The sequence below is a fragment of the Trachymyrmex septentrionalis genome, unplaced genomic scaffold (assembly GCF_001594115.1).
Source record: "Trachymyrmex septentrionalis isolate Tsep2-gDNA-1 unplaced genomic scaffold, Tsep1.0 scaffold78, whole genome shotgun sequence".
In the NCBI taxonomy this organism is placed as follows: domain Eukaryota; kingdom Metazoa; phylum Arthropoda; class Insecta; order Hymenoptera; family Formicidae; genus Trachymyrmex; species Trachymyrmex septentrionalis.
In genome coordinates, this window is record NW_017305967.1 from 270,753 (window position 1) to 282,039 (window position 11,287).

Sequence of the window (11,287 nt, forward strand, 5' to 3'; positions counted from 1 at the left end):
AAATTTATATTTAAATACAATACTTGCTTCAGTTTGTCCGGAAGGATATTATGGTGATCATTGTATGGAATCTTGCGAATGTAAAAACGATTTCTTCATATGTCATCCAGCTGAGGGTTGTATTTGCAGGCATGGATACACAGGTACATTATTAAAGTGCACTCTTAAAGAAGTAACTCTGCATAAAAAATTGTGGGTTTCCCATCATACACTAGTGACTGATAAATTATTTATAATAGGTGAGAACTGTGACGAGCAGCTATTCTCTCGTAATATCCAAGAGAAGGAAGATGGGGGATATGGGCACATTGTAGGAGCCATATTTGCGACTATTGTTATAATTGGCGTTTTGTTCGCTGCATGGATGTACCATCGTCGCCGAGTGGCTGATCTCAAGAGCGAGATAGCTCAAGTACAATACACAGCTGAGCCTGTATCTCCGCCAGGTAAATTAAGCATTTCTTTATTTCTGATCGTAAAAATTAAAAATTTTTAATATAAATTTTATTAAATTAAAATTTATTTATAATCAAAGAGTTTTAATTTCCAGCACTAAAGTCTAAAATATTATAACTTTTGCCATAGATCGAAATCAATTTGACAATCCAGTATATGCGTATCAAGGGTCCTCAAAGTTCGACGATGGCACTACTACGTTGCTGAACAACTTCCAATTCCGGAATAATTTCCATAAAAATATAAACACCGAGAAAGCTAAATTTGGCTTAGGCAGTTGTACTGATGATGAAGACGATAATAAAGGTACATTATTTCTATTAACGACAAAATAAAATAAAGAAAAATTTACACGACTACATCAATTTATTACTGCTTAGGAGCATACGGACTGCAATATGATTTGAAGAATAGGGATGCCGATATGGGAAATCCAAACTTAAATGTGTATCACAGCATTGATGAGATGGACGGCAAGAAAGTTGAACACGTCTATGACGAGATTAAGCAGAATAATGAATCGGAATATGATGAGCTAAATCAGCCGCGGCCAGTAAGCTGGAACATAAAGCCACATTCGAGTCGGACAGCCAATGGCTTCCTGCCTAAATCGTGCGACAATCCGGGATCCAGCAAAGTAATAGATAAGGATCCGGAATTAGGCGATACCTAAAAATTCGACGTAGTGTTCCTGGTTTTTAACTGCCCAGCTCCTGTATTTTGTAACTGCAAATATTTTATATATTAAAAAAGATATGCAATTGTCGTTATTAGCATAAGGACTGCATAACGAGTTACAGAATATAGGCCTAGGTTTGAATGAGCTTTATTTACGCTCGCGGTCGGAAGACTGTGTTCTTCTCTTTTCATAAAGCGCAAATAAGGATGAGCGATACAGCATCAATATGTTAAATATCGATATTTTTGGACTTTTCCCGATATTTTGTATTTCGATATTGATGTGTATCGACATTTGAATAGGAATATCGAACTTTCGATACGTTAAGCTCGTATTAATTAAGTACTAATTGAAATTGGATTGAAAATTAATCAATCAGAGCAAAATTTACTAAACTTTAAATTAGATTAGTTTTCCTATTGTCTCTTGTGCAGCGCGCATAAATACTTGTCGTGCAACAACCCAGTGAGAAATAATCGTCACTTCAATATCAAATCGATGTCGAATCAATGTCAAAATATTAATTCGACGTTGATTAGACATCTATCTAATGAGCCATTTCTTGCTAGGAAGGACGTGTCCAAATGTGTTATCTAATTTTTTAAAATTCTAATTAGAATAATTATTCAAAAAGATCGATGAAATAGCCTTAAAAATGATTTTTTCCAAAAAGATCAATTTTTTACGCATCGATACGCGTATCGATATACGTATCATCTAAAAATAAAAATATCAGATCTATACTGATATCAGCAATACATTATTCAGTCGATATTTTAGTGTATCAATATTTCTGCTCACTATAATTGCGATACAAAATATCGAGATTCTTTTCTGTATCGCCCATCCCTAGGTGCAAGTCTGTGGTATTACTTTTATCATTTAAGCAAATTTTTTAAGTAAGCTTTTATATCAGTCACAGCAATTATTATAATTATGAACTAGTTTTGTAAAAATTATGTTGAATGTTTTATACATATCTATAAAATCTATTCACGCGCTATCATGCCTGGCAAATTAAAGTTGCGGCAGTATTAGAATGATAACATTTGGTATGTGAAACAGAAAAATCCGAAACAAATTTTTCTGGCATGCTCTTTTAATATTAAACTTTCATTTGAGATATCGATCTCTATCATTTTCTCATTTTTCACGTATCATTTGCGATGAGAAGATGAACGTCTCTGTATATATAAACATATTCTTTCTAACGTAAGTTTATAGTTTTAACTAAATTATTATATATCTATCTGATATATGTGCATATACATATTGCCAAAAGTAGTTTAAGTAACTGGCAATGATAAACTGGCATAAGTAGTTTAAGAAAATGGCAATGATAAACTAGTGATAAACTAGTGATAAAAAATCAAATCATGAACAAAAATTTGTGAATACACGAAGCTGTTATATCGTGGAGGATCCTTTATCATATCGACATTTTTCGTCGACTATTTATCAATATTTTCGTCGTATATTTGTCAATATTACAATGATTATAAAAGCATTTAAAAGGGTTCTAATAATTTGTTAATAATATTGTTGATTCTGGTATTGTTTTTCTAGATAGCACACAAGTATTCTACTTATTTTTATATGGGCCTGACTTTGTCCTTATAGTTGCACATGCGCAGTTCATTAACTCTATGAATATCATAAGGAACATTTTATGTTCTTTTTGTTATAAATATAAATTTCTAGAAGAGAATATTCTAAAGAGAATATTTTCTGTACATTCAAAGAATATTCAATTCAAATATTTTGAAATTAAAAACATTTATATTTTATAAAAATATTTATAGAATATTCTGTGCTGTCTGGGGTAATCAAGTATGTCTTAAAATAAGATAGATCAGATAAGTCTAGTTTTTATGAATACATTTTATAAATACAATAAATTAAATAAAAAATAAAATATTATAGATACTATAAGGTATCATAATGCCTCTTTGACACCATTTTTCTTAAAATTGTAATTAGCCAAATTTTATCAACGGATTGGTATTCAATAGGCAAAAATATGTCAGAAATGAAAATTCACATTCGTATTGCAAAATAATGATGGACAGTTTAATAGAATAAATTCGTTAATTAAATAAGACAGTGTAAATCACAGTGATAATACCGTAATGTGCATTGTTAATTTGACGTTAACGATAAATAAAAAAGATATTTTAATAAAAGATATTTTAATAATTTTACGATACTCTTTGTGATCACATCTAGACAATCATACAATGTAAAAATACTTATTCTATTGCACCTCTCTCTCTCTCTCTCTCTCTCTCGTCTAAGTTATAAGAAATGCAAAGTTCACTTCTCATTGCGTGCGATATGCCTTGCATTCTTGATAATTCAAAATCAACTGCAATTCGATGTATGATGTAAAGGATTAAATAATCACGTATTCCAATTACACAAATTACATACGGAATATTCGTACTCGCATTCTTACGATATTACTCCAGAAGAATATTTCTTATTATTGAAAGACATTTAAAAAATTGTCGCATTTTTTATCGTCGATATTAACGCTCTGTAAATATTGACGAATTGCAGCATATAATGATTTTTGTTAGCCCTCTCTCAGCCTCCCCGCACGTATGATTTCCCAGATAGGTGGCACGATCCAGTAGCATCCACCAAGAAATTGCAGCAATGCAACTATGCGAAGGCATATGTTCTCGTCTGCAATCATCAGATTGTATAAATTTTATAGTCCTTTGGCCCTGTGTTATTTATTACCATTGTATCAAGTGCATTGCGTGTGCCAAAGAAATTAAATTTATAAATTTTTGTTTAAAAAAATGGCAAGAAAAATAGAGAACAAATAAACATCGATGTTTCAAGATACGTACTGTGTACAAAGCAGAAAGCCAGCACGCTTAGTCCGACGATAGTAGACAATAATCTGTAAGAGTGATGCGCAAATTGATTTCCAAGCACGTCGCAGAGCGCCAAGTCTTGGCAGACGAGCAAAGTGCTGATGCCGACACCACCGAACAGCGAACACGTTAGAAACCAGTAATAGTTAAATGTATAACTTAAACCTATAAGATAAAAGATTGGTGAGAATTAAAATAATACGAGATCGATCGTCTTGCTTTGTGCGTTTCAACAATTCGGTATATTAACAATGAATATTAAGATTGAATTAATATAACATTAATGAAATACCATTAAACACTTTAAAAAATATGAGATGATATCATGCATTCTAAAAAAGTAGCGGCGTGAACTTAACATCATGCAGTATCTATATAATCTCACTGTATTGATGTTAAATTAATATCAACACGGTGTGAATTTGATACCAATTTGGATTTTAAATTCACACACCTATCATGGTGTTAAATCTTAATACATCATGATGATGTTAATATAAACACAAGCGATTTTACAACACGTTGATATTAATTTAACACTAAGGTAGAAAGAATTATATAGACACCGTATGGGCGTTAAATCCACACGGAGATATTAAATCCATACCGAAATTTTTTATATATGGCGCTTATATAATTTTTACCACATTAGTGCTGATACAACAATATATATGATATGGATTTAAAATCCTAGTGTTTATATCAACATCAATATAGTGAAAATTACGTATATAGACATCACATATTAAATCCACATTCATATTTTTAAGAGTGTATATCAATGTAATATCATTACGAAATGTTGAAGAAAAGCAAAATTTTATATACATCTCACGCACTTAACAAAATAATACTGCTAAGCCAACAGGCGCCGCCGAAATATATTCTTCTGTACTGAGTGGTAGTGACGATGAACCAGTAGCTAGCGATGCTGGGTATGAAAGAACCGATACCTGCAGCCACCAACAATGTTACCCAGTCAGTACAATAAAATGGCTCCGTTCGTTGCAGAAATAAGCTGGGTACCAAAATCCAGAAGAATAGTGAGCCGGACTTCATCCCAGTCCACGTCACCATGACCACCCAAAATTTGAAATAGCGAGCCACATGAAACTCCTGCTTCCACTTGCCGTCGGATTGCACGATCGGATTGACGAAGAGCTCGACGTCCTCGTCCGCTTCTTGATAAGTGTAGATGCTGTTCACCTCGCTAAACAAAGCCTCGACATTATTGTCCTGTTTGTCGCTGTTGTCATAACCGATGTTATCTGTACCGTTATTCCGTTGATCAAACTCCGACTCTCTATCCGAGGATATCCTGATGCCCAATTCATTATCCTCGTCGGTCAGAAGTAACCTGTTGATGAAAACGCAATATTATCTATAATTTGTCGTACAGTACGCATTTTTTTACTTGAAAGCATAACATTTTACGATAATAAAAGATTGCAATATTAAGATCTCTTTAATCAATTGATCTCAGAAGATACATATACTCATTTTTATTTTAAATCCTTATAATTTGAGGCTAAATCAAATTTTTTAAACCGTAATTGGTATAAATACTAAAAATAAAAGTGAAAAAAAGGTCGTATTAAATAATTATATATATTAAATTATTCTATTTAAAAAGATGAAACTATTTAATAGTTGAATTGTCAACAAAGAAAAGGATTTTTTTACTTTTTTATCTCTACTTATAATCTTTATTTTTTTTTTTTATATTTCATCCCATCGCTGACTAAATTTTTGGACTAACTTTTTACACTTAAATACCAATTACGGTCTATAAATTTTGATTAGAGTCCGAGTTACAAGGATTTAAAATAAAAAAATATTGTATATAGTAGTTTCTTGATTTAACGAATTAAGAGAAATTTCAGACAGACGATTCTTTGACTAGAGATTAACGCGAGAGTTTCAATTTAGAAACGGGATAAGAATATCCTCTGTTGTTACCTATAAGGGGACGCTCGCTGTGGAGTTGGAAAGCGCAAGATCAGGGTGCCTAAGGCAGTAGGAACAAAGGTAATCGCCATCAGCAAAAGTCCTGTCTTCAGATCGGTTTTCGCAAGCAGGAACTGTGTGAGCGCCGGCACAAGGGTGAAGCCGACGGACATGGCAATGTTCTTTAGCGTCAGCGCCAACGGCAGTCTCACCCTGAAATGTTTTCGCAGCACGATTTCGCTTTCAACAATCACAAAACTCGCCCCTATGCCCATCACCGCACCGGCGCTCAAACCGGCTAAATATGCGCCTACTCCACCGGTCGCCAAGTATCCGGAAGCTATGACACCCGTGGTGAGAAGAGCCACGCCGATGATACCGACCAGTCGTGGTATCGATGCCAAATCCGTGATGGCCTTGGTCCATGGATCTGGAAAATCGAAAATAGGGGAAGTCGATGATAATAAGGAGCCGATATACTATATGAAATAAACACCGATATAAAATGAATACCTGCTAAGCTCCAAAAAGCAACGAATAATAGAGGCGCCAAAGTGACCTCGCTCCACAAATCGAAGTAAAGCGATGGATCGTTGGTGATTAAATATCCTCGTACTATGCCGTACATCGACAGGACGCTAGGCACGGTGATCTACACATTTCAACAGCATAGTGTAGCTATAATATTCCACAAACATATTTCATAAATTTATCTATCTTTTTCACTTCTGGTAAAAATTTTTCTTAGAATTTTTTATATAATTTTTCAGAATTTTTATATGTATAAATTTTAGAATTTCTTCTCTCTTTAGTATTTTTAATTTCATAACTTTGTAAAAAAACATTCTTAGATTTTTTTTATATCAATTGAAATATTATATTTAACATTTCTGAAAAGAAAACCTATATGTTTTTTAGAATTCTTTAATGTAAATATATATGAATTCGAAAATATTTTAAGATTGGGTGCTGATGATTATATTTGTTATTTAAAAAAAAAACATAAAATCTAAAGTAGTTAAGTTATTTTTCAAAATTTTTATATAAATTTAAAATACAAAAATTTTAAGTATTATGATATATTATGAGAATTATTTTACGAAGATAATGTTTAAATTTTTTCTAATTTGCTAGATTTTTTATACAAATTAGAATTTTTTTTTTAGAAAAATATCTACTTTTTTTTAGAATTCTTTATATATGGGCATTTAAATTAAGACACTGATCTTTTGAGTTTGGAAAAAAATAAAAAATAAAAAATTAAGGGATAACATCACACGATTGTTCCCAAGCGGTCTTTTGAGTTTGGAAAAAAATAAAAAATTAAAGGACAACATCACACGGTGTTCCCAAGCGGTCACCCATCCAAGTACTAACCGTGCTCAACGTTTCTTAACTTCAGTGATCGGACGAGAACTGGTGGTTTAAACGTGATCTGAACGTTGTCTGATTACCTTGGTTATTTAAAAATGGTTTTATAGGTTTGTTATTAGGTTTGTTATTAGGTTTGTTATTTTATGAGTTCTATAATTTCAAAGAATATATTTTCTGGAATATTTTAGAAAAAAAATGTCCTACAGGAAAAAAAAATTGTATCATCTAAAGGGGGGACAAATAATATGATTAAATCAATTTTCGAAAAAATCGATTTTTTAATTATAAATGTCATCGACATTTTTTTAATGGATTATATAATTTTTTCACGTAATACATATGATATCTTTAATTAATTATTCTGCGTGTAAAAGTACATATTAGTTATCAAAAAATCAATGATTAATTCTTAGTATCTTATATTTTTTTCGTTGATCTTTTGAGTTTGAAAAAAAAAAAATTAAGGGGCAACATCACACGGTGTTCCCAAGCGGTCACCCATCCAAGTACTAACCGTGCTCAACGTTTCTTAACTTCAGTGATCGGACGAGAACTGGTGGTTAAACGTGATCTGAACGTTGTCCGATTACCTTACTTTAAATATAGTTTAAATATGATTTAAATATGGACTTGTTATTTCATGAGCTCTATAATTTAAAGAATAGTATATTTTCTGAAATATTTTATTCTAAATTGCTTTTTTAATTAAAATTAAATTATTCAAGTGTCTTAAATTTAAATGCATTCTATATGACATATGAGAAATATTCTAAGATTTTTTATATTATAATTTCTAATAAAAATTTAATAAAATTTAAAGAAATTAAGATATTTTTCAGAAATTTTCATAAAGTTGAAATATTAAAAATTCTTAAAAATAATTTGGCAAATTATAAAAATTTAACTAATATAATTTTGATTAAAAGAAAAATTAAAACAAATAACAACTCTCGAGAAGTTAAATATAAAAACTCACTCGATTGTTAATTGTTATAAAAATCGTTTTCGTTTAACGCGAATTTGTTTCACACAGTATGGACAATCAACGAATCTCTGTTAATTTTAATTTTAATTAATTTTTGATATTATAATTTTTCTTAGCCATACGGATTTTTATCTGTTATTCGTTGCCACTGGACTTGCCAACCTCGTATCAATATAATAGGGATGAGATTGATTCGCTCTCGCCATGAATAATGATATAAAGAATTGTAATAAATATTAGACATACTGACGATGGCTCGAAGACAAGTCGAAAAATCTATGCTTAATTAATTATATTCATTTGAATTTGTAATAAACTGATTTTTATTCTCGCACAAAGAGTGCCGCAAATAAACTCTTATTAATTCTTCTTTATTTTTATATTTAAAAAATTCTTACAACTTTTGTATATGAATTGGAATACTTTTCAGAATTGTTGAGGAAATCTATATTTTTTTTGCAATTCTTTATATGTATATAAATGCTAAAATATTCTAAGATTTATTATTCTATAATATAATTTCTGTAAAAAAAAAACATATAAATTTGGAACAGTTTAAGATGTATTTTATAGAAATTTTCATAAATTTAAAGTACGAGAAATTCTTAAAAATAACTGAATAAATGGCAATAAAATTATTAAAAATATAAAAAAAATACTATTAGAATTTTTTTACCAAGGAATGCACTATGTGATACTTAGTAAACGTATATAAAAAATGTAGAAATACTTGAAACTTACTTATTGAAACAATTACAAACACTAATAATATGGATATACGTAGAGGAAAGGCAGATAAGAGTACGTATATTTTTTTTTAAATGAACTTTTTGCCTATAATACAATTTTATTTAAAAATAAACATAATTTATTTACATAGAATGCATATTAAGAGTCTTGCAAACATAATAATAATCATAATCATTATAAATTGTTATATGCATACATATAACAAAATACCAGGATACCAAGATTGAAAACGTCAATTATAGTAAAATAAACGACTGAATTTGTTATCATTACTGTAAAAATGTAACGATGTTATCGTTTATTCAAACAAAAAAGAAACGATTGTTATTGAAAAGATTTTAAAGTAAAGACCATTACACATAAAATGATATAAGCTGCATAATCATAGCATAAGACCGCTGAATCGGTGAATGAACATCTTATTAAATCAAAGAACATCTTTTTATTAGCTGATTGGTCTAGCGATCTTATGCTATGCTTATGCAGCTTATGTCATTTTGTCTGGCCTTAACGATAATACCGTTACAAGAAACGCGTTACTTTTCAACCCTAATGATATATATATTAGTAAAAAAGAATTTATATTAACGAAAATCTGCGTACTCTTACCCGATAAGGCGTCTAAGAGAATACGCAATAATGTCGGATAAGTGTATACAATGACGTCGAATACAAGTACGCAATGCAGAATTTAACAGTAATTGCATCGATTCGACATCAATTTGATGATTTCGACATCGATTTGATATCGATTCTATTTGTCATTTCTCACTGGGTGATAGATATTTATTTAATCAGAAAATTCTTATCCTTCCATATGTAAATTATATTTGTACAAATACATTTTTTTTCAGTCTTACAAACAATATAAACTATACGTCTATTCAGTTAGATTAATTGATCGTCAATTTTAATAACGATGCTAATAATAAGTATTTTATAAAAATCTACAAATTTAATTTAATTGGCGCGCAATTTATTATTTAAAAAAAATGTATTCAAAATGTATGCAAAAATTTACATATTAGTATTATATTGATATTAAGTATTAAAATTTGCTTTGATCAAAAATAAGACTACTCTTTAACTAATTCTTTATTTAATTACTTATTACTATTAAGCTAAGTTCTCTTTCAGTTTATTCTTTTTATATTTTCTCATTACTCTAAGAAAATACAGATATGTATATATGTATATAATATATAGAACAATTCAAAAGAAAAAATAAATTTTAATACATATGTTTTTCGATAAACTTATTTACTGTGTGATTATATAAAATGTAATTAAAATTATAAACTTTAACAACAATAATTTCAAAAACTACTTATTTTTAATAACATAAAGCCATTAATTATTCATACTGTACTCAGATACGATAAAAAATATGGCAACTACAGCACAAAGTTGCACAAAAGTTGCAGCAATATTACATATTACAATAATTGCAAAGCAGCAATATTGCCGCAAATTCTGTACTGTATAGAAAGTAAAAATACATAGTCAAGAGTACGTAGCATACTCTTATCCTCTAAAGTATTGCGTACTCTAAACGACATGTAATCAGTTTATTAAAAAATTGATAAATGTTTGCAACAAAAAAAGGCATAAAATAGTTGTATATTATTTTATAAACAACAGAAAGTGTACCCTTTAATTATAATAATAAGATGTGCAAGAAGTTCTTTATTGACATTGAAACACTTAAAATCTAGAAACAAAAAGTTATTATAACAATTGATAAAATATTAACTTACCTTTATTTCTGAGACATAATCAAATAATATAATAAATTTTCAACTTTGCATTGTTAAGACTTTGTGATATTATAATACCAATTAAATCACTGTTGGCAATATTGAGATTTTAACTATGCGTACTCTTAGACTGACTTATATGATGCGTACTCTTATAGCAACCCTTACCCTATCATATAAAAAATTGTTAACGAAAAATCATTGTTTGATTCGTGCGTTCCTTGTATCCAGCGAACTTACGTCTTAAACAACGTAACATCTGGAACAAAATTATTTTTAACGCATTACAAAGCGCATCATTTTCCATTGAACAAAGTAAAACATACACTGCATGATACGATAATCTTTTTTTAGATTAAAATATATGTCAATACATTATTTCTACGTACATTAAAAATAAGTCAATGTCAGCCAACACAGAATATTTATGTATAAAATATATATATATATATAT

The 11,287-nt window shown here is 29.7% G+C and overlaps 2 protein-coding genes across 3 annotated transcripts in view; one reads left to right on the top strand and one right to left on the bottom strand.

Annotated features, from left to right (window-relative positions):
- The window catches only part of LOC108754252 (multiple epidermal growth factor-like domains protein 10), a 26,651-nt gene extending 25,078 nt beyond the window's left edge, over positions 1 to 1,573 (top strand). For both annotated transcript variants that reach the window (XM_018496444.1, XM_018496445.1), the window contains 4 exons: positions 33 to 143; positions 240 to 446; positions 586 to 762; positions 837 to 1,573. In XM_018496444.1, the coding sequence (XP_018351946.1) occupies positions 33 to 143; positions 240 to 446; positions 586 to 762; positions 837 to 1,129 (788 nt within the window). In that variant the 3' untranslated portion in view covers positions 1,130 to 1,573. The remainder of the gene's footprint in view (positions 1 to 32; positions 144 to 239; positions 447 to 585; positions 763 to 836) is intronic.
- A 1,462-nt stretch (positions 1,574 to 3,035) lies between these two features.
- LOC108754262 overlaps positions 3,036 to 11,287 on the bottom strand; it is a 14,085-nt gene continuing 5,833 nt past the window's right edge. The window contains 5 exon segments of the mRNA XM_018496460.1: positions 3,036 to 3,823; positions 3,994 to 4,185; positions 4,860 to 5,377; positions 5,980 to 6,397; positions 6,481 to 6,619. Of these exon segments, the coding sequence (XP_018351962.1) occupies positions 3,711 to 3,823; positions 3,994 to 4,185; positions 4,860 to 5,377; positions 5,980 to 6,397; positions 6,481 to 6,619 (1,380 nt within the window). The 3' untranslated portion in view covers positions 3,036 to 3,710.